General features: G+C 47.8%; 1 protein-coding gene across 1 annotated transcript in view; it reads left to right on the forward strand.

Annotated features, from left to right (window-relative positions):
• The window catches only part of LOC118397381 (FRAS1-related extracellular matrix protein 2-like), a 157345-nt gene that overhangs the window by 58547 nt on the left and 73798 nt on the right, over window positions 1-25000 (forward strand). Inside the window, exons 5-6 of the mRNA XM_052468759.1 lie at window positions 8693-8839; window positions 15910-16140. Of these exons, the coding sequence (XP_052324719.1) occupies window positions 8693-8839; window positions 15910-16140 (378 nt within the window). The remainder of the gene's footprint in view (window positions 1-8692; window positions 8840-15909; window positions 16141-25000) is intronic.

Here is a 25000-nt window from a genome sequence, read left to right on the forward strand (position 1 = left end):
TCCAAAAGCCAAGAAGAAAAATACACAACATTACTTTATAAGGACTGAATTCTAACATAATTCTGCCAAGCTTGATACAGCTTCAACTAGCACTGACGTGTCAAGTGAGAGGTGTCAAAGCCCATTAGCCCAACAATGGCAGGAGAGTCACACAGTCTACCCCAACCAAATGGAGAGGCCTTAGAAGCTCCCTCCGCTGTTCAGAGGCAATTAAAATACAGTACCCTGTGCATGTAAAGAATGAAAAGTCAAGAAAAGATTACAAAATGAAGCTCCTTATGGAAAATCAAGAGACACTTTTTGCTGACTATTACAAAAATGGGAACATCAGCAACCTTATCTTCCACACAAACCATCCCGGGCATGGCACAGTGCTATATTAGCACACTACCCTCTGTTACGAGAGCGGGGATTACCGAGGGGTGGAAACTCAGAATACTTGATAACGAGGACTCTGAGTCATGTAATATAAATATCTATAAGTCCGGAACAGTGATCGTACAAAGTAACCACAAACAGCTTCAGCTGGACTTTCACCTAATCAAAGAATTAGCCCAACAGGAGAAGCTCTCCCTTGATAAAGATACCCCCACCCCGAGCGGGTCAAACCAGAGCTCTTCATTATGTAACACCACAGACGAGCAACCCCCAGCGGAGAGTCAACCTCCCAGCACGGACTACCACTCCCTCATTGAAATGAAGGACAAATTCACCCAGCTGGAGGTAAGACAGGTGGAGCTGGAACAGCAGGTGATTACACTTCAGTCAGCACAGACCCAGACAACAGTCCAGCACAACAACACCCCTTAACCAGACCCGGAGAGCTGGAGGTGGACAGAGACATATCTGCACTCTGGACTGTGGTGAGACAACTTCAACAGGAGAAAGAGCAGAATCAGGAGAAGAACAGAGCATTAGAGGAGAGGATCGGACTGCTGGTGGAGGAGAGGTTGAGGGGGATGGAGGAGAGGGTGAGGGGGACGGAGGAGAGGTTGAGGGGGACGGAGGAGAGGTTGAGGGGGACGGCGTGTGACAGAGAACAACCCACTAGAGAGGTGGCCACCCCCACAGAGAAGCCAGCAGAACAGCCCACCCCAGCACCTGACAAAAGTTTCGACACCACAGCAGAACAGTCCACACCAGACCCTGACCATAGAGTCGACACCACAGCAGAACAGACAAATGAAGAACCACAAGCCCAGCGGCTCTCACCCCCTCCGAGCACCCCCCCTGTCAGCCACCCTGATAGCCCTTCTGACAACCCCCCACACCCACTGAGGACAAACACAAGACACAGATTGTACTACTTATGGACTCAAATGGGAAATATATAGAAGAAAAAAACTTTTTCCCAAACATAGTGTGTCTAAACTCTGGTGTCCAAACACCCAGCGTGCCCTCGACCTTCTGTCCGAGGACCAACTAGGTTCACCCAGCCACATAATAATACACACAGGCACAAACGACCTGAGAGCACAGCAGGAAAGGGTGGCAACAGCACTGAAGGGAGTGATTGAAAAGGCTTCTTCTACTTTCCCCAACGCACAAGTGGTTATCTCCACCCTGCTACCACGAAAAGACTTCCACCCCTGCCACAATACAGCGGGTAAACGCAAGTATTTCCCGTGACTGTGCCTCAAAACCAAATGTTTTCCTGGCCCACCACTCCACCCTGGACTTGAACAGCCTCTATGACCAGGTCCACCTCTACAAGGCAGCAGTGCCCACCTTTGCCAGGACCCTAAAGGACATCGCTCTCAAACGTATCCCCAACACTTCACACAGGAGCAACAGATCAATAGACTCTCCACCCAGACCAGCGAGACACCCTCCCAGACCTGCAGGACCCCCTGGACCTACACATAGAGGACCCACGCCAAGAGGAATTACATCCAGACCACAGTACACCCAGACACATCCACACCCCCACCCCAACCAATCAACACCCCCCACGTCAACCATGCCCACACCCCATTTAGGCCCCTCAGATCAGACCTATGCCACTCCTGCCCACCCCATGCACCCCACCCCCGCAAAGAGGGCCTCAACATGGAAGCCACACATACGCCCAGGTAGTGAGCGGGCAAACAGTCCCAACCCCACTCTCACACTCGCCCAAGCCAATAGCATGTACCAGATGCTCAGCAGGCTCTGCTCACACTTACTGGCCTGAGGCCAAACCACACGACCAACAACATTGGACATTCTATGGAACAAAAGCCTTCACTATATCATCCTGGAATATCCAAGGTCTGAGGTCATCTGCCTTTGGCCTAAAGAGCAGAAACCCGGACTTCACCAAAGAAATCGGTAACACAGACATTGTCATCCTGCAAGAAACCTGGTATAGAGGAGACGGACCCACTGGTTGCCCTCTAGGTTACAGAGAGCTGGTAGTCCCATCCACCAAACTACCAGGTGTGAAACAGGGAAGGGACTCAGGGGGTATGCTAATTTGGTATAGAGCAGACCTAACTCACTCCATTAAATTAATCAAAACAGGAACATTCTACATTTGGCTAGAAATTCAAAAGGAAATTATCCTAACATAGAAAAATGTCCTCCTGTGTGCTACCTATATCCCCCCCACTAGAATCCCCATATTTTAATGAAGACAGCTTCTCCATCCTGGAGGGCGAAATCAATCATTTCCAGGCCCAGGGACATGTACTAGTCTGTGGCGACCTAAATGCCAGAACCGGACAAGAACCTGACACCCTCAGCACACAGGGGGACAAACATCTGCCTGGAGGTGACAGCATCCCCTCCTACATATGCCCCCCTAGGCACAACTATGACAACATAACCAACAAAAACGGGTCACAACTCCTGCAGCTCTGTCGCACGCTGGGTATGTACATAGTCAACGGTAGGCTTCGAGGGGACTCCTATGGTAGGTACACCTATAGCTCATCTCTTGGCAGTAGTACTGTAGACTACTTTATCACTGACCTCAACCCAGAATCTCTCAGAGCGTTCACAGTCAGTCCACTAACACCCCTATCAGACCACAGCAAAATCACAGTCTACTTAAACAGAGCAATACTCAACCACGAGGCATCAAAGCCAAAGGAACTGAGTAACATTAAGAAATGCTATAGGTGGAAGGAATGCAGTTTGGAAACCTACCAAAAAACAATTAGGCAACAACAAATTCAATCCCTTTTAGACAATTTCCTGGGTAAAACGTTCCACTGTAATAGTGAAGGTGTAAACTTGGCAGTAGAAAATCTTAACAGTATATTTGACCTCTCAGCTTCCCTATCAAATCTAAAAATCTCAAATAGAAAACCGAAGAAAATTAACAATAATGACAAATGGTTTGATGAGGAATGCAAAAATCTAAGAAAGAAATTGAGAAACCTGTCCAACCAAAAACATAGAGACCCGGAAAACCTGAGTCTACGCCTTCACTATGGTGAATCACTAAAACAATACAGAAACACACTACGGAAAAAGAAGGAACAGCATGTCAGAAATCAGCTCAATGCAATTGAAGAATCCATAGACTCTAACCACTTCTGGGAAAATTGGAAAACACTAAACAAACAACAACACGAAGAATTATCTATCCAAAATGGAGATGTATGGGTAAACCACTTCTCCAATCTTTTGGTTCTATAACAAAGAACAAAGAGCAAAAACATATACATGATCAACTACAGATCTTAGAATCAACTATTAAAGACTACCAGAACCCACTGGATTCTCCAATTACATTGAATGAGTTACAGGACAAAATAAAAACCCTCCAACCCAAAAAGGCCTGTGGTGTCGATGGTATCCTCAATGAAATGATCAAATATACAGACAACAAATTCCAACTGGCTATACTAAAACTCTTTAACATCATACTTAGCTCTGGCATCTTCCCCAATATTTGGAACCAAGGACTGATCACCCCAATCCACAAAAGTGGAGACAAATTTGACCCCAATAACTACCGTGGAATATGTGTCAACAGTAACCTTGGGAAAATCCTCTGCATTATTATTAACAGCAGACTCGTACATTTCCTCAATGAAAACAATGTACTGAGCAAATGTCAAATTGGCTTTTTACCAAATTACCGTACAACAGACCATGTATTCACCCTGCACACCTTAATTGACAACCAAACAAACCAAAACAAAGGCAAAGTCTTCTCATGCTTTGTTGATTTCAAAAAGCCTTCGACTCAATTTGGCATGAGGGTCTGCTATACAAACTGATGGAAAGTGGTGTTGGGGTAAAACATATGACATTATAAAATCCATGTACACAAACAACAAGTGTGCGGTTAAAATTGGCAAAAAACACACACATTTCTTCACACAGGGTCGTGGGGTTAGACAGGGATGCAGCTTAAGCCCCACCCTCTTCAACATATATATCAACGAACTGGCGCGGGCACTAGAAAAGTCTGCAGCACCCGGCCTCCCCTGCTAGAATCCGAAGTCAAATGTCTGCTGTTTGCTGATGATCTGGTGCTTCTGTCACCAACCAAGGAGGGCCTACAGCAGCACCTAGATCTTATGCACAGATTCTGTCAGACCTGGGCCCTGACAGTAAATCTCAGTAAGACCAAAATAATGGTGTTCCAAAAAGGTCGAGTCACCAGGACCACAAATACAAATTCCATCTCGACACTGTTGCCCTAGAGCACACAAAAACTATACATACCTTGGCCTAAACATCAGCGCCACAGGTAACTTCCACAAAGGTGTGAACGATCTGAGAGACAAGGCAAGAAGGGCATTCTATGCCATCAAAAGAAACATACATTTCAACATACCAATTAGGATTTGGCTAAAAATACTTGAATCAGTCATAGAGCCCATTGCCCTTTATGGTTGTGAGGTCTGGGGTCCGCTCACCAACCAAGACTTCACAAAATGGGACAAACACCAAATTGAGACTCTGCACGCAGAATTCTGCAAAAATATCCTCCGTGTACAACGTAAAACACCAAATAATGCATGCAGAGCAGAATTAGGCCGATACCCACTAATTATAAAAATCCAGAAAAGAGCCATTAAATTCTACAACCACCTAAAAGGAAGCGATTCACAAACCTTCCATAACAAAGCCATCACAAACAGAGAGATGAACCTGGAGAAGAGTCCCCTAAGCAAACTGGTCCTGGGGCTCTGTTCACAAACACAAACACACCCTACAGAGCCCCAGGACAACAGCACAATTAGACCCAACCAAATCATGAGAAAACAAAAAGATAATTACTTAACACATTGGAAAGAATTAACAAAAAAACAGAGCAAACTAGAATGCTATTTGGCCCTACACAGAGAGTACACAGTGGCAGAATACCTGACCACTGTGACTGACCCAAAATTAAGGAAAGCTTTGACTATGTACAGACTCAGTGAGCATAGCCTTGCTATTGAGAAAGGCCGCCGTAGGCAGACATGGCTCTCAAGAGAAGACAGGCTATGTGCTCACTGCCCACAAAATGAGGTGGAAACTGAGCTGCACTTCCTAACCTCCTGCCCAATGTATGACCATATTAGAGAGACATATTTCCCCCAGATCACACAGATCCACAAAGAATTCGAAAACATATCCAATTTTGAAAAACTCCCATACCTACTGGGTGAAATTCCACAGTGTGCCATCACAGCAGCAAGATTTGTGACCTGTTGCCACGAGAAAAGGGCAACCAGTGAAGAACAAACACCATTGTAAATACAACCCATATTTATGCTTATTTATTTGATCTTGTGTCCTTTAATTATTTGTACATTGTGTATATATGTGTATGTGTGTATATATATATATGTATATATATATATATATATATATATATATATATATAATATGACATTTGTAATGTCTTTACTGTTTTGAAACTGTTGTATGTGTAATGTTTACTGTTAATTTTTGTTGTTTTTCACTTTATATATTCACTTTGTATGTTGTCTACCTCACTTGCTTTGGCAATGTTAACACATGTTTCCCATGCCAATAAAGCCCTTGAATTGAATTGAATTGAATTGAGAGAGAGAGAAGGCTTAGTGGGAGTTGGTGGGAGGGCAGAATGGAGGAGTGGAGAGGAGAGAGGGAGGGAGGGTAGGCTCAGTGGGGGGAGGGCAGAATGGAGGCAGAGAGAGAGAGAGAGAGAGAGAGAGAGAGAGAGAGAGAGAGAGAGAGAGAGAGAGAGAGAGAGAGAGAGAGAGGGTAGGCTCAGTGGGGGAGGGCAGAATGGAGGCAGAGAGCGTGAGAGAGAGAGCGCGAGAGAGACGGTAGGCTTAGTGGGAGTGGGGGGAGGGCAGAATGGAGGAGTGGAGAGGAGAGAGAGAGGGAGGGTAGGCTCAGTGGGGGGAGGGCAGAATGGAGGCAGAGAGAGAGAGAGAGAGAGAGAGAGAGAGAGAGAGAGAGAGAGAGAGAGAGAGAGAGAGAGAGAGAGAGAGAGAGGAGAGAGTAAGAGAGAGAGAGAGAGAGAGTAGGCTTAGTGGGGGGAGGGCAGAATGGAGGCAGAGAGCGTGAGAGAGAGAGAGCGAGAGAGAGAGAGAGAGGGTAGGCTTAGTGGGAGTGGGGGGAGGGCAGAATGGAGGAGCGGAGAGGAGAGAGAGAGAGGGTAGGCTCAGTGGGGGAGGGCAGAATGGAGGCAGAGAGAGAGAGAGAGAGAGAGAGAGAGAGAGAGAGAGAGAGAAGGCTTAGTGGGAGTTGGTGGGAGGGCAGAATGGAGGAGTGGAGAGGAGAGAGGGAGGGAGGGTAGGCTCAGTGGGGGAGGGCAGAATGGAGGCAGAGAGAGAGAGAGAGAGAGAGAGAGAGAGAGAGAGAGAGAGAGAGAGAGAGAGAGAGAGAGAGAGAGAGGGTAGGCTCAGTGGGGGGAGGGCAGAATGGAGGCAGAGAGCGTGAGAGAGAGAGCGCGAGAGAGACGGTAGGCTTAGTGGGAGTGGGGGAGGGCAGAATGGAGGAGTGGAGAGGAGAGAGAGAGGGAGGGTAGGCTCAGTGGGGGGAGGGCAGAATGGAGGCAGAGAGAGAGAGAGAGAGAGAGAGAGAGAGAGAGAGAGAGAGAGAGAGAGAGAGAGAGAGAGAGAGAGAGAGAGAGAGAGAGAGAGAGAGAGAGAGAGAGAGAGAGAGAGAGAGAGAGAGGGGTTGGCCTCAGTAGTGGTGCCAACCCCAAACAGACTCAGCTGTCTGTAAACCCAGAACAGTACCCTCAGTATGTGTACCAAATGCACCTTATTCCCTATATAGTGCACTTATTTTGATCAGGGCCCATAGGGACTACTGCTGGTTTTCTGTTCGACCTAATAATGAATTCCACCCACCTGGTGTCCCAGGCCTAATTCAGTCACTGATTAGAGGGGAAGAATAGAAAAAAAGCAGTGGAACTGGCTTCGATGTCCAAATGAGAATTTGAGGAATATAGGGGATAGGGTGCCATTCGGGACTCAGGTTGAGACCCTCCTTGTGGTCTCTCTTTCATTCTTTCATTCCTCCCACCTCACATCTGCCAGCTGTAGTGTAGAAACACCTGGGTCTGTCTCCATCTTCACCCCTCTGTTTTATTTTCTCTCTTCATCCTTCCTCTCCCTGAATTCCTCCATCTCCCTCCTCTCCATTTTCTCCCTTCATTCACTCCATTCCCGTCATCCCTCATTTCACACTCTTCTGTTTAGGCTGAGGGGCTTGGAGCCACTGTTATAACCCTGCTGTTAATGGCAATAGTATGTGTGTGTGTGTATGTGTGTGCTTGAATGCATGCACGTTCATGCTCGTGTGTGTGTGTGTGTGTGTGTGTGTGTGTGTGTGTGTGTGTGTGTGTGTGTGTGTGTGTGTGTGTGTGTGTGTGTGTGTGTGTGTGTGTGTGTGTGTGTGTGTGTGTGTGTGTGTGTGTAAGCGCCTACGTGCTATGACTTGTCATTTTGTATGTGTTTGATATCTGTGTGTGGTGTCGCTCTCTCTGTGGTCGATACGGTAACAGGCGGTGCTGTCCTCCAGGAATACAGAGCTTTGAATTCCACTTCAAACAGGACTGATAAAACAGCCCTGACACACACACACACACACACACACACACACACACACACACACACACACACACACACACACACACACACACACACACACACACACACACACACACACACACACACACACACACACACAGACAGACTAACCTTTATCTCTTAATTACAATGAAGCCGATTAGACCTTCTTCTGCACTGATACCTCCCACTGAATATACTGGCAGGGAGGTTGTGTGTGGGCGCATGCATGAGCGTGTGTTTGTACTGATACTGATGCCTCCCAACGAATATAGGCGGGCAGCCTAGCTGTCCTACAGGCACCCATAAAACCGCCAGATAATTATTCTAATGACAAGATATTGAGATAGGAACATGTCCTGAAAACAAACAGCTTTTCCGTTATAAATGTTTTTGAAGTGCAAATAATGAAACTCATACGCTACCGTTGTCTTTGCTGAATGAATTCTCTCTCATGCCGATCTTCATTTTTGTTGTTGTTGACTGTTGTTGTTTACAAACACAAACATCTGCACAGAACAACACTAGCACCTGATATAATGTAATCTGTGGATTCTAATAAAGTTTTCCAAATGTGTGTGTGTGTGGGGGGGTTCCTGTACTCACTGTTCTGTCATTCATTGTCTGCTAAGTGGCACATAAGACACATTATCAAGTGATCCTTTCTGAGACTACTGATTCTATGTGTGTGTGTTTAGGAGGCAACAGGCTGAAGAACCAGGTGTTCAGGCTGAACTGGGCCTGGGTCTCCCTGGAGAAGGAGTACTATGTGGTGGACGAGGAGGCCAAGTACCTGGAGGTGGTCCTCAAACGACGAGGATACCTGGGAGAGACATCCTTCGTTAGTGAGTCAAACTACCTTATTATACACATCCTTATACACATTCCCAAATGGCAGTCTATTCCCATCAGAGTCAGGACATCCATAGACATCATCATGACATCCTTGGCTCTATCCCTCCAGGGAAGCTCCACAGCTTTTCAGCCTTTCATGTTCATGTAGCAGATGGCTGAGTTAGCCAACTGTCACTCCTGGTCCAATTCACACATTTTCTAAAGGAAAGGGATGTTAATGGATGTCCTGACAAAAGTAGCGCACTCTATATGCCATTTGGAACATAGCCTTGGAGAACAAATAGAAGAGTGCCATTTGGGACATAGCCTTGGAGAACAAATAGAAGAGTGCCATTTGGGACATAGCTTTGGAGAACAAATAGAAGAGTGCCATTTGGGACATAGCCTTGGAGAACAAATAGAAGAGTGCCATTTGGGACATAGCCTTGGAGAACAAATAGAAGAGTGCCATTTGGGACATAGCTTTGGAGAACAAATAGAAGAGTGCCATTTGGGACATAGCCTTGGAGAACAAATAGAAGAGTGCCATTTGGGAGAACAAATGCCATTTGCGACATAGCCTTGGAGAACAAATAGAAGAGTGCCATTTGGGACATAGCCTTGGAGAACAAAAAGAGTGCCATTTGGGACATAGCCTTGGGAACAAATAGAAGAGTGCCATTTGCGATATAGCCTTGGAGAACAAATAGAAGAGTGCCATTTGGGACATAGCCTTGGAGAACAAATAGAAGAGTGCCATTTGGGACATAGCCTTGGAGAACAAATAGAAGAGTGCCATTTGGGATGCACACCAAAAATAGCGGGGGGTCAATCTCTTGACTCAGACAGAGCAGGGGAGGGACAGACAACCTTAGGGTCATAGAGGTCACAACCTTTCTTCCCTGACCCCTCTTCTCAGGGCAGGATTTACCCTTTTAGCCAACCCTCCTGGGGACAGCAAGGGCTCATGGGAGAGGTTACGCAGAGTTGGTGGTCGTCAGAAAGACGCCCGCTGTCGCCGAGTTAGACCCCTCTCTCTGTGAACATTCCTTAAATGTTACTGTCCTGGACTGAAGTAAACACACAACGTTTATACACAGGGTTTGTAACAACAGTAAACCTTAGTTTTATAACACAACGTTTATACACAGGGTTTGTAACAACAGTAAACCTTAGTTTTATAACACAACGTATATACACAGGGTTTATAACAACAGTAAACCTTAGTTTTATAACACAACGTTTATACACAGGGTTTGTAACAACAGTAAACCTTAGTTTTATAACACAACGTATATACACAGGGTTTATAACAACAGTAAACCTTAGTTTTATAACACAACGTATATACACAGGGTTTATAACAACAGTAAACCTTAGTTTTATAACACAAATTTTATACACAGGGTTTAAAACAACAGTAAACCTTAATTTTACAACACAACGTTTATACACAGGGTTTGTAACAACAGTAAACCTTAGTTTTATAACACAAAGTTTATACACAGGGTTTATAACAACAGTAAACCTTAGTTTTATAACACTAATTTTATACACAGGGTTTATAACAAAGGTTTTATGACTGACTACTGGCACCACTGGTATTGTTTTCATTGTTTTTGTCCAGAATCCTAATACGTTCGGGATGTCAATAAAGCTGTGCTAGTTTGAATAGCTGAAGTCTGAGGTCAGATCAGATGGGTCGGGTGTATTCAGTTGTCCCTAGCTGTGTCTCACTGTGTATTTGCTAGCGTTGAGGCTGTGGTGTGTTGTTCCTGTGTGCATCCCAAATGGCCTGAAATATTCTCTATATAGTGCACTACTTTTGACCAGGGCCCATTGTTGGCCACAGGGCTCTGGACTAAAGTACAGCACTAATGTAACGGCGTTCGTCTGTAGAAGGAGAAGCGGACCAAAATGCAGCGTGGTGGTTACTCATGTTCTTTAATGGAAAATGAACGATACATGAAATAACTTAAATCTACAAAACAACAAACGGAACGTGAAAACCTATACAGCCTATCTTGTGACAACAAACACAGAGACAGGAGCAATCACCCACGAAACACTCAAAGAATATGGCTGCCTAAATATGGTTCCCAATCAGAGACAACGATAATCACCTGCCTCTGATTAAGAACCACCTCAGGCAACCATAGACTTTCCTAGACAACCCTACTCAGCCACAATCCCAATACCTACTAAAACCCCAATACAAAAACACACCACAAAATAAACCCATGTCACACCCTGGCCTGACCAAATAAATAAAGAAAACACAAAATACTAAGACCAAGGTGTGACAGAACCCCCCCCCCCCCCAAGGTGCGGACTCCCGGCCGCACACCTAAACCCATAGGGGAGGGTCCGGGTGGGCGTCTGTCCACGGTGGCGGCTCCGGCTCGGGACGTGGACCCCACTCCAACCAAGTCTTAGTCCCCCTGTAACGCGTCCTTTGATTGGCGACCCTCGCCGCCAACCTTGGCCTAATAACCCTCACCAAGGACTCCACTGGACTGAGGGGAAGCTCGGCACTGAGGGGAAGCCCAGTACTGAGAGGAAGCCCAGTACTGAGAGGAAGCGCAGTACTGAGAGGAAGCCCAGTACTGAGAGGAAGCTCAGGCAGGTAGTAGGCTCTGGCAGATCCTGGCTAGCTGGTGGTTCTGGCAGATCCTGGCTGACTGGCGGATCTGGAAGATCCTGGCTGACTGGCAGATCTGGAAGAGTCTGGCTGACTGGCAGATCTGGAAGAGTCTGGCTGACTGGCGGATCCTGGCAGACTGACGGATCTGGCTGCTCCATGCTGACTGGCGGCTCTGGCTGCTCCATGTAGACTGACAGCTCTGGCGGCTTCTTGCAGACTGGCAGCTCTGGCGGCTCCTTGCAGACTGGCAGCTCCTTGTAGACTGACAGCTCCGTGCAGACTGGCAGCTCTGGCTGCTCCATGCAGACTGACCGCTCAGGCTGCTCCATGCAGACTGACAGCTCTGGCTGCTCCATGCAGGCTGGCAGCTCAGGCTGCTCCTTGCAGGCTGGCAGCTCTGGCTGCACCATACAGGCTGGCAGCTCAGGCTGCTCCTTGCAGGCTGGCAGCTCTGGCTGCTCCTTGCAGGCTGGCAGCTCTGGCTGCTCCATGCAGGCTGGCAGCTCTGGCTGCTCCATGCAGGCTGGAACCTCTAGCTGCTCCATGCAGGCTGGCAGCTCTGGCTGCGCTGAACAGGCAGGAGACTCCAGCAGCGCTGTAGAGGATGAAGGCTCTGGCAGCACTGAACAGGCGGGAGACTCCGGAAAAAACTATACAAACTATACATGAAGAAACTACAAAATAAATGAAATGTGAAAACCGAAACAGCCCTATCTGGTGCAGACTTCCAGATCTACCAGTCATCCAGACTCTTCCAGATCTGCCAGTCATCCAGACTCTTCCAGATCTGCCAGTCATCCAGACTCTTCCAGATCTGCCAGTCATCCAGACTCTTCCAGATCTGCCAGTCATCCAGACTCTTCCAGATCTGCCAGTCATCCAGACTCTTCCAGATCTGCCAGTCATCCAGACTCTTCCAGATCTGCCAGTCATCCAGACTCTTCCAGATCTGCCAGTCTGCACCAGATAGGGCTGTTTCGGTTTTCACATTTCATTTATTTTGTAGTTTCTTCATGTATAGTTTTTTCCTTCATTAAAATATCATGAATCATCATCACGCTGCATTTTGGTCCGACTCTCCTTCTCCACAAGAAAGCCGTTACAACTAAATAGGAAATAGGGTATCAATTGGGAAGCAGCCCTGTGTCTCTGCTAGCTAATTATCTCGCTCTCTCTCAGGGGAGTATGCAGATAATATGCAGATAATATGACCATTAGACTATCTCAAGGATCTGCCCTCTTCAAGAGATAATTCAAGTTAAGGAACTGTTCTTGAAGAACACAACGAAGAGGGTTCTATCCCTCTTCTAATGGGTTGACTGATTAGCATTTCTGATTACGACGATAAATAACTCAATTCCATATCGTGGAAACTTCTGAAGCTGTTTTTAAAACATATTGAAGATATTAATATTTGAGAGTACATTGATGTATTTCTCAAACGAACATCATTGCATCAGTGAAATGTTTTGGCTCTCCAGCTGTGTGCTTATAGGAGGTTAGAACAGGAGAAATGTGGGTCTACATCCCAAACGGCACACTATTCCCTAGGTAGTGCACTACTTTTAACCAGAGACCTATGGTAGGCCACTATAGAAGGAATATGGTGTCATTAGGGACACAGAAAACCTCTAGAAGCACACACCGCACACTGGCAGTCCTTTCTGCTCCTCAATGTGTTTAATGGATCTCAAACCTCAAAGGATGAAGGGAGATGGAAAGAGAAAGCCAAGCCTTCAGATGAACCAGACTCACAGGCATCAGATCAGTCTGACAGACCCACTACCCATCTGCCTTGGTACTGAGATGACATGCTGACTGATCTCAGGCCAGTGCTTCACACAGTGAGGAGACAGAGGATATCTGCTCCATTCCAGCCCTGCTTGCTGGCCTGCCAGAGCCAGCCCTGATCTGGAATACATCTGAAATGGCACCCTATTCCCTATATAGCGCACTACTTTCAACTGGTTGCCTGGTTCTTTATTGGACGTTGTGAGGCATTCGGTAAAGTTGTGTGCACCAGGGGAGGTGCTAGTATAGCAGTTATGTAGAGCTAGCCTGCTGCTATATAGGCTAAAGCAAAAATGTAATAGTATTTAAACCCAGGCCTGCTGCTAGGCCTCAGAGCTGCTTCCGGGATCAGGGAGCTGTAGTCCTCCTTCTACTGTGAGAGAGACAGAGCTTGCGTCCCAAATAGCATCCTATTCCCTATATAGTGCACTACTTTTAACCAGAACCCAAATAGGGCTCTGGTAAAAAGTAGTGCATTATGTAGGGGATAGGGTCTCATTTGGGATTTAGACAGAGTTAGGGAGCCGCTTCTCTGCCTGCTCTTTGAAGACAGGTGATATATATTTCGGCTCTGTTGAGCTCATCCATGTGATCTATGAACACATGTCAGCAAGAACTGTAGCCGCCCCATGAACACGTACAGGGCCCATTTCCCTTCTTGGTGTAGGCATATCAAAGCTCACTTCAAAGAATGAAATGGTAATTTTGGTCCAATTCCCCCAACTCATACATTTCCTCCTCCATCCGTGCACCGTTGAAGCTCTTTAGTGTTATCTTCTCTCTTTCTCTCTCTCTCTCTCTCTTGCTCTTTTATCTTTATCTAGCTTCTTAATTCATGTGTTTGTTTGTTGTTATTATTATTATTAATTAATTAATTAATTAATATTTGTGTTGGTCTATCTCAGAGCGAGCCAGCCAGTGAAGTTAGCTGGTTGTGTAGCAAGCTGGTTGTGTAGCTAGCTGGTTGTGTAACTAGCCGGGTGTGTAGCTAGCTGAACAGCAGGAGTCCTGCCATCATCACCAACCCTCAGTGACAGCAGGTCTGATCAAACAGCACAAACTACCACCAGTAAGCTGGGCAGGCTAGACTCAGTAGGCTGGGCAGGCTAGACTCAGTAGGCTGGGCAGGCTAGACTCAGTAGGCTGGGCAGGCTAGACTCAGTAGGCTGGGCAGGCTAGACTCAGTAGGCTGGGCAGGCTAGACTCAGCAAGCTGGGCAGGCTAGACTCAGTAGGCTGGGCAGGCTAGACTCAGTAGGCTGGGCAGGCTAGACTCAGTAGGCTGGGCAGGCTAGACTCAGCAAGCTGGGCAGGCTAGACTCAGTAGGCTGGGCAGGCTAGACTCAGCAAGCTGGGCAGGCTAGACTCAGTAGGCTGGGCAGGCTAGACTCAGTAGGCTGGGCAGGCTAGACTCAGCAAGCTGGGCAGGCTAGACTCAGCAAGCTGGGCAGGCTAGACTCAGTAGGCTGGGCAGGCTAGACTCAGTAGGCTGGGCAGGCTAGACTCAGCAAGCTGGGCAGGCTAGACTCAGCAAGCTGGGCAGGCTAGACTCAGTAGGCTGGGCAGGCTAGACTCAGTAGGCTGGGCAGGCTAGACTCAGCAAGCTGGGCAGGCTAAACTCAGCAGGCTGGGCAGGCTAGACTCAGTAGGCTGGGCAGGCTAGACTCAGTAGGCTGGGCAGGCTAGACTCAGTAGGCTGGGCAGTAACAACAATGTCGATCTACCAATACTTCTACACTACCTGCATAGACAACCTTTTTTAAGTTGATTCTGCTTTACCCACAATATAGCTTAATTGTGTCAAGATAATGTAGCTTGAAAGGAAGCAAAACAATCTCCCAATGTGGCATGGTAGGTAATTGACCTTGGTAAGATTTTATTTATTTATTAAGTAAGTTGACTGAGAACATGTTCTCATTTACAGCAACGACCTGGGGAATAGTTACAGGGGATGAATGAGCCAATTGTAATCTGGGGAGTATTAGGTGACTGATGGTTTGAGGGCCAGATTGGGAATTTTTAGCCAGGACACCGGGGTCAACACCCCTACTCTTACGATAAGTGTCATGGGATCTTTAATGACCTCAGAGAGTCAGGACACCCGTTTAACATCCCATCCGAAAGACAGCACCCTACACAGGGCAGTGCCCTGGGGCATTGGGATATTTTTTTTTTAGACCAGAGGAAAGAGTGCCTCCTACTGGCCCTCCAACACCACTTCCAGCAGCATCTGGTCTCCCATCCAGGAACTGACCAGGACCAAGCCTGCATAGTTTCAGAAGCAACCCAGCACTGGTATGCAGGGTGGTATGCTGCTGGCCTAGGAATATGTATTACAGTGTCCTCTGTGTTCAGTCAGACCACTAGGGGCCAGATCGAGAGTGACGTCCTGATTACCACCCCCTCCTCCTGGTCCACGTCAGGGCCATCTGCTAGCTGACACATCACAACTTCATCTAACACTGACTGCTTCTCTGACCCATCTCTGACTGGGCTCTGTTATTGACCGGTTCTTATATCTGGATGCTGCCTTCTGATCTTATCTTGTTGAATGCCACATTGTAAGAACAAATGTTTCATGTACAGTACATGTAATCATTTCCTCTTCCTCTATGCCCCCTCTCTCCTCTCCTCCCTCCTTGCCCAGGCATCAGCACCAGAGATGGTACGGCGGAGAAGGATAAGGACTTCCGTGGTAAAGCCCAGAAGCAGGTCCAGTTTAACCCAGGTCAGACCACAGCCACATGGAGGGTGAGGATCCTGCAGGATGGAGTGTACGAGCAGTCTGAGACCTTCCAGATTGTTCTGTCAGAACCTGTCATGGCTGCCCTGGAGTTCCCTGACACAGCCACTGTGGAGATCCTCGACCCAGCTGATGGTATGTACTACAGGTCCATGATCCAGAGTAGCTTGTTTTAACAGTCTTAACAGTGTTGTGTGCAAATGACTAATGGTTGATAAGTCATTGCTACAGGTAGGCTCTTCATCAGTCTTAGCAGAGATGATTGGTCTGAGGTTATCTCTATGGGAGAGGCAGGGTTGTATAGTAGGTGGGTGAGAACATCCAGGTCAGTGGATAACAAAACATGGACCTTCATTGTAATCAGAGGGCTGATATAAATACTATGCAGCTAGTCTCTCTTGGCTAAGAGTTGAGGAGAGACTGACTGTATCACTTCTTATTTTTATATGAAACATTCATGTGTTGAAAATCCCATATTGTTTGCATAGTCAACTTACACACAGCTCTGACACACACACTTACCCCACAAGACATGCCACCAGGGGTCTTTTCACAGTCCCCAAATCCAGAACAAATTCAAGAAAGCGTACAGTATTATATAAAGCCATTATTGCATGGAACTCCGTTCCATCTCATATTGCTCAAATAAACAGCAAACCTGGTTTCAAAAAACAGATAAAGCAACACCTCTCAGCACAACGCCTCTCCCCTATTTGACCTAGATATTTTGTGTGAATGTACTGTATTGTTCCTTTACAAAAACAAATGTATGTAGTTCTGTCCTTGAGCTGTTCTTGTCTATTAATGTTCTGTATTATGTAATGTTTCATGTTTTGTGTGGACCCCAGGAAGAGTAGCTGCTGCTTTTGCAACAGCTAATAGTGAGAGCTAATAGATCCAAATAAAATACCTAATACCTTCGTCAGCCTCATTAGTGAAGCTGCTCTCTGTTAGTGAAGCTGCTCTCTGTTAGTGAAGCTGCACTCTGTTAGTGAAGCTGCACTCTGTTAGTGAAGCTGCTCTCTGTTAGTGAAGCTGCTCTCTGTACGTGAAGCTGCTCTCTGTATGTGAAGCTGCTCTCTGTACGTGAAGCTGCTCTCTGTACGCGAAGCTGCTCTCTGTTAGTGAAGCTGCTCTCTGTTAGTGAAGCTGCTCTTTGTTAGTGAAGCTGCACTCTGTTCGTGAAGCTGCTCTCTGTTAGTGAAGCTGCTCTTTCTTAGTGAAGCTGCTCTCTGTTAGTGAAGCTGCTCTCTGTTAGTGAAGCTGCTCTCTGTTAGTTAAGCTGCTCATTGTTACTGAAGCTGCTCTTTGTTAGTGAAGCTGCTCTTTCTTAGTGAAGCTGCTCTCTGTTAGTGAAGCTGCTCTCTGTTAGTGAAGCTGCTCTCTGTTAGTTAAGCTGCTCCTTGTTAGTGAAGCTGCTCCTTGTTAGTGAAGCTGCTCTTTGTTAGTGAAGCTGCTCTCTGTTAGTGAAGCTGCTCTCTGTTAGTTAAGCTGCTCCTTGTTAGTGAAGCTGCTCTTTGTTAGTGAAGCTGCTCTCTGTTAGTGAAGCTGCTCTTTGTTAGTGAAGCTGCTCTCTGTTAATGAAGCTGCTCTTTGTTAGTGAAGCTGCTCTCTGTTAGTGAAGCTGCTCTCTGTTAGTTAAGCTGCTCCTTGTTAGTGAAGCTGCTCTTTGTTAGTGAAGCTGCTCCTTATTAGTGAAGCTGCTCTCTGTTAGTGAAGCTGCTCTCTGTTAGTGAAGCTGCTCTTTGTTAGTAAAGCTGCTCTCTGTTAGTGAAGCTGCTCTTTGTTAGTGAAGCTGCTCTCTGCCTCTCATCAATCCCTGGCCTGGCTCCAGAGCCTGGGAATTTTGGAACAGTTACCTGAGTTCTGTAACAACAGGTTAGATTTAGGGATCAGTAACACTGTAACAATAGTCCATATGGGAAGTTGTTTCCCCCAGAAAGGTAAATTAACACGGTTAAATAAATAAATACAGTTAAATTGGGTATGGAGAATCCCAAGGTTAGGGTCAGACCCAGGGTATGGATGGAGAACACTAGACTGGAGACTTCCCAGGCTTCTCATGTTGTTTACACAACGGTTGTGTCCCAAATGGCACCATATTCCCACAACATAGGGACTAGCGTGATATATGGGACGTACAGTAGTCAAAGTATCTAAATACAGTTCAGACAAACAAGGTTTTTAAAAACAGCAGCTAAGCCATTCGTTCCCCTGTGATACTGTAGTTGGAAGTCTGAGGAAGGGAGGTCTTGCATAATGTACATATAAATGATGCCTCTCCTCTACTTCCCCCTCTGGGGTCCCCCTGTGTGAGAGGAGGAATATTCTGTCAACAACTTACATTGGTTAAAATGTATGGAGGATGGTATTGTTTGTCTCACAAAACACTAGTCCCTCGAGGGAAATTAAGATAACATGCAGCTATCAAGTTAAGTCAAATTGTATTTGCCACATGCGCCAAATACAACAGACCTTACAGTGAAATCCTTACTTACAAGCCCTTAACCAACAATGCAGTTTTAGGAAAAAATACCTAAACAAAAAAATATAGATATACATTTCTTTTTAGATGGACAAAAAATAACAAATAAAATAAATGATACACTAATATAGAAATGTAAAACATGTTTTTTATATCTATAAGTGTAATGAGTGCATACTGGCGGTAGAGAAGTCAGGCGCAGGAGAACAAAAACTGTGTTACAACGGCGCAGTTTAATAATAAAAATCACCGTAAACAAAACAATCAATACAATGGGTACAACACCCGTCCCACACCAGACATAACGTGCACAATGGGTACAACACCCGTCCCACACCAGACATAACGTGCACAATGGGTACAACACCCGTCGCACACCAGACATAACGTGCACAATGGGTACAACACCCGTCCCACACCAGACATAACGTGCACAATGGGTACAACACCCGTCACACACCAGACATAACGTGCACAATGGGTACAACACCCGTCCCACACCAGACATAACGTGCACAATGGGTACAACACCCGTCCCACACCAGACATAACGTGCACAATGGGTACAACACCCGTCCCACACCAGACATAACGTGCACAATGGGTACAACACCCGTCCCACACCAGACATAACGTGCACAATGGGTACAACACCCGTCCCACACCAGACATAACGTGCACAATGGGTACAACACCCATCACACACCAGACATAACGTGCACAATGGGTACAACACCCGTCCCACACCAGACATAACGTGCACAATGGGTACAACACCCGTCACACACCAGACATAACGTGCACAATGGGTACAACACCCGTCCCACACCAGACATAACGTGCACAATGGGTACAACACCCGTCCCACACCAGACATAACGTGCACAATGGGTACAACACCCGTCCCACACCAGACATAACCAATGGGTACAAACCCGTGCACACAACCAGACATAACGTGCACAATGGGTACAACACCCGTCCCACACCAGACATAACGTGCACAATGGGTACAACACCCGTCCCACACCAGACATAACGTGCACAATGGGTACAACACCCATCCCACACCAGACATAACGTGCACAATGGGTACAACACCCATCAGAGACATAACGTGCACAATGGGTACAACACCCGTCCCACACCAGACATAACGTGCACAATGGGTACAACACCCGTCACACACCAGACATAACGTGCACAATGGGTACAACACCCGTCCCACACCAGACATAACGTGCACAATGGGTACAACACCCATCACACACCAGACATAACGTGCACAATGGGTACAACACCCATCACACACCAGACATAACGTGCACAATGGGTACAACACCCGTCGCACACCAGACATAACGTGCACAATGGGTACAACACCCGTCACACACCAGACATAACGTGCACAATGGGTACAACACCCGTCACACACCAGACATAACGTGCACAATGGGTACAACACCCGTCGCACACCAGACATAACGTGCACAATGGGTACAACACCCGTCGCACACCAGACATAACGTGCACAAGGGTACAACACCCGTCGCACACCAGACATAACGTGCACAATGGGTACAACACCCGTCGCACACCAGACATAACGTGCACAATGGGTACAACACCCGTCGCACACCAGACATAACGTGCACAATGGGTACAACACCCGTCGCACACCAGACATAACGTGCACAATGGGTACAACACCCGTCGCACACCAGACATAACGTGCACAATGGGTACAACACCCGTCGCACACCAGACATAACGTGCACAATGGGTACAACACCCGTCGCACACCAGACATAACGTGCACAATGGGTACAACACCCGTCGCACACCAGACATAACGTGCACAATGGGTACAACACCCGTCGCACACCAGACATAACGTGCACAATGGGTACAACACCCGTCGCACACCAGACATAACGTGCACAATGGGTACAACACCCGTCGCACACCAGACATAACGTGCACAATGGGTACAACACCCGTCGCACACCAGACATAACGTGCACAATGGGTACAACACCCGTCGCACACCAGACATAACGTGCACAATGGGTACAACACCCGTCGCACACCAGACATAACGTGCACAATGGGCACACCACACCGTGCACAATGTCGCACACCAGACATAACGTGCACAATGGGTACAACACCCGTCGCACACCAGACATAACGTGCACAATGGGTACAACACCCGTCGCACACCAGACATAACGTGCACAATGGGTACAACACCCGTCGCACACCAGACATAACGTGCACAATGGGTACAACACCCGTCGCACACCAGACATAACGTGCACAATGGGCACAACACCCGTCGCACACCAGACATAACGTGCACAATGGGTACAACACCCGTCGCACACCAGACATAACGTGCACAATGGGTACAACACCCGTCGCACACCAGACATAACGTGCACAATGGGCACAACACCCGTCGCACACCAGACATAACGTGCACAATGGGTACAACACCCGTCGCACACCAGACATAACGTGCACAATGGGTACAACACCCGTCGCACACCAGACATAACGTGCACAATGGGCACAACACCCGTCGCACACCAGACATAACGTGCACAATGGGTACAACACCCGTCGCACACCAGACATAACGTGCACAATGGGTACAACACCCGTCGCACACCAGACATAACGTGCACAATGGGTACAACACCCGTCGCACACCAGACATAACGTGCACAATGGGCACAACACCCGTCGCACACCAGACATAACGTGCACAATGGGCACAACACCCGTCGCACACCAGACATAACGTGCACAATGGGCACAACACCCGTCGCACACCAGACATAACGTGCACAATGGGTACAACACCCGTCGCACACCAGACATAACGTGCACAATGGGCACAACACCCGTCGCACACCAGACATAACGTGCACAATGGGTACAACACCCGTCGCACACCAGACATAACGTGCACAATGGGCACAACACCCGTCGCACACCAGACATAACGTGCACAATGGGTACAACACCCGTCGCACACCAGACATAACGTGCACAATGGGCACAACACCCGTCGCACACCAGACATAACGTGCACAATGGGCACAACACCCGTCGCACACCAGACATAACGTGCACAATGGGCACAACACCCGTCGCACACCAGACATAACGTGCACAATGGGCACAACACCCGTCGCACACCAGACATAACGTGCACAATGGGCACAACACCCGTCGCACACCAGACATAACGTGCACAATGGGCACAACACCCGTCGCACACCAGACATAACGTGCACAATGGGCACAACACCCGTCGCACACCAGACATAACGTGCACAATGGGCACAACACCCGTCGCACACCAGACATAACGTGCACAATGGGCACAACACCCGTCGCACACCAGACATAACGTGCACAATGGGCACAACACCCGTCGCACACCAGACATAACGTGCACAATGGGCACAACACCCGTCGCACACCAGACATAACGTGCACAATGGGCACAACACCGTCGCACACCAGACATAACGTGCACAATGGGCACAACACCCGTCGCACACCAGACATAACGTGCACAATGGGCACAACACCCGTCGCACACCAGACATAACGTGCACAATGGGCACAACACCCGTCGCACACCAGACATAACGTGCACAATGGGCACAACACCCGTCGCACACCAGACATAACGTGCACAATGGGCACAACACCCGTCGCACACCAGACATAACGTGCACAATGGGCACAACACCCGTCGCACACCAGACATAACGTGCACAATGGGCACAACACCCGTCGCACACCAGACATAACGTGCACAATGGGCACAACACCCGTCGCACACCAGACATAACGTGCATGGGCACAACGTGCACAATGGGCACAATGGGCACCCGTCGCACACCAGACATAACGTGCACAATGGGCACAACACCCGTCGCACACCAGACATAACGTGCACAATGGGCACAACACCCGTCGCACACCAGACATAACGTGCACAATGGGCACAACACCCGTCGCACACCAGACATAACGTGCACAATGGGCACAACACCCGTCGCACACCAGACATAACGTGCACAATGGGCACAACACCCGTCGCACACCAGACATAACGTGCACAATGGGCACAACACCCGTCGCACAATAACGTGGGGCACAACACCCGTCGCACACCAGACATAACGTGCACAATGGGCACAACACCGTCGCACACCAGACATAACGTGCACAATGGGCACAACACCGTCGCACACCAGACATAACGTGCACAATGGGCACAACACCCGTCGCACACCAGACATAACGTGCACAATGGGCACAACACCCGTCGCACACCAGACATAACGTGCACAATGGGCACAACACCCGTCGCACACCAGACATAACGTGCACAATGGGCACAACACCCGTCGCACACCAGACATAACGTGCACAATGGGCACAACACCCGTCGCACACCAGACATAACGTGCACAATGGGCACAACACCCGTCGCACACCAGACATAACGTGCACAATGGGCACAACACCCGTCGCACACCAGACATAACGTGCACAATGGGCACAACACCCGTCGCACACCAGACATAACGTGCACAATGGGCACAACACCCGTCGCACACCAGACATAACGTGCACAATGGGCACAACACCCGTCGCACACCAGACATAACGTGCACAATGGGCACAACACCCGTCGCACACCAGACATAACGTGCACAATGGGCACAACACCCGTCACACACCAGACATAACGTGCACAATGGGCACAACACCCGTCGCACAATAACACCAGAAATAACGTGCACAATGGGCACAACACCCGTCGCACACCAGAAATAACGTGCACAATGGGCACAACACCCGTCGCACACCAGAAATAACGTGCACAATGGGCACAACACCCGTCGCACACCAGAAATAACGTGCACAATGGGTACAACACCCGTCGCACACCAGAAATAACGTGCACAATGGGTACAACACCCGTCGCACACCAGACATAACGTGCACAATGGGTACAACACCCGTCGCACACCAGACATAACGTGCACAAGCACTTACAATAAACAATTCCAGACAAGGACATGGGGGGAACAGAGGGTTGAATACACAACATGTAATGATGGAATTGAAACCAGGTGTGTGGGAAGACAAGACAAAACAAATGGAAAATGAAAGGCCCTACACCCAAACAAGGGCACTGCGTTCATCCACCTCTGGCCTGCTCGCCTCCCTACCACTGAGGAAGTACAGTTCCCGCTCAGCCCAGTCAAAACTGTTCGCTGCTCTGGCCCCCCAATGGTGGAACAAACTCCCTCACGACGCCAGGACAGCGGAGTCAATCACCACCTTCCGGAGACACCTGAAACCCCACCTCTTTAAGGAATACCTAGGATAGGATAAGTAATCCTTCTCACCCCCCTTTTAAGATTTAGATGCACTATTGTAAAGTGACTGTTCCACTGGATGTCATAAGGTGAATGCACCAATTTGTAAGTCGCTCTGGATAAGAGCGTCTGCTAAATGACTTAAATGAAATGAATGAAATGAAAAATGGATCAATGATGGCTAGAAGACCGGCGTCGCTGACCTCCAAATGCCGCCTGAACCAGGAGAGGAACCAATTTCGGCGGAAGTCGTGATAATAAGAAATTAAAGTAACAAATCATTAAAGAGCAGCAGTAAAATAATAATAGCGAGGCAATATACAAGGGGTACCGGTACAGAGTCAAGGTTAGTCGAGGTAATTGAGGTAATATGTGCATGTAGGTAGAGTTATTAAAGTGACTATGCATAGATAATAAACAGAGATTAGCAGCAGAGTAAAAGAGGAGGTGGGGGGGGACAATGCAAATAGTCTGGGTAGCCATTTGATTTGATGTTCAGGAATCTTATGACTTAGGGGTAGAAGCTATTTGGAAGCCTCTTGGACCTAGACTTGGCACTCCGGTACCGCTTGCCGTGCGTAGCAGAGAGAACTACTGTCTATGACTGAGGTGGCTGGAGTCTTTGACAATTTTTAGGGCCTTCCTCTGACACCGCCTGGTATAGAGGTCCTGGATGGCAGGAAGCTTGGTCCCAGTGATGTACTGGGCAGTACGCACTACACTCTGTCGAGCCTTGCGGTCGGGAGCTGAGTAGTTGCCATACCAGGCAGTGATGCAACCAGTCAGGATGCTCTCGATGGTGCAGCTGTAATATCAATATTATGATTTGGCCATTACACATTAACATATAGTTTTGCTTCATGTCCACAAACATGTATATTTACACATTAACATATCAACATGTTATTTTAGATTTCCATGATTTCCCAGCTTCTCAGAATACATCTGGGTCTCAAATGGCAACCTATTCCCTTTTTAGTGCACTACTTTGACGAGAGCCCTATGGGCCCAGGTAAAAAGGAGTGCTCTACATATGGAATAGGGTGCCATTTGGGACTTACATTACAACAACATTACAACTGACCCAGGTTCTAGC

This window comes from Oncorhynchus keta, chromosome 18, assembly GCF_023373465.1.
Source record: "Oncorhynchus keta strain PuntledgeMale-10-30-2019 chromosome 18, Oket_V2, whole genome shotgun sequence".
NCBI classification, from domain to species: domain Eukaryota; kingdom Metazoa; phylum Chordata; class Actinopteri; order Salmoniformes; family Salmonidae; genus Oncorhynchus; species Oncorhynchus keta.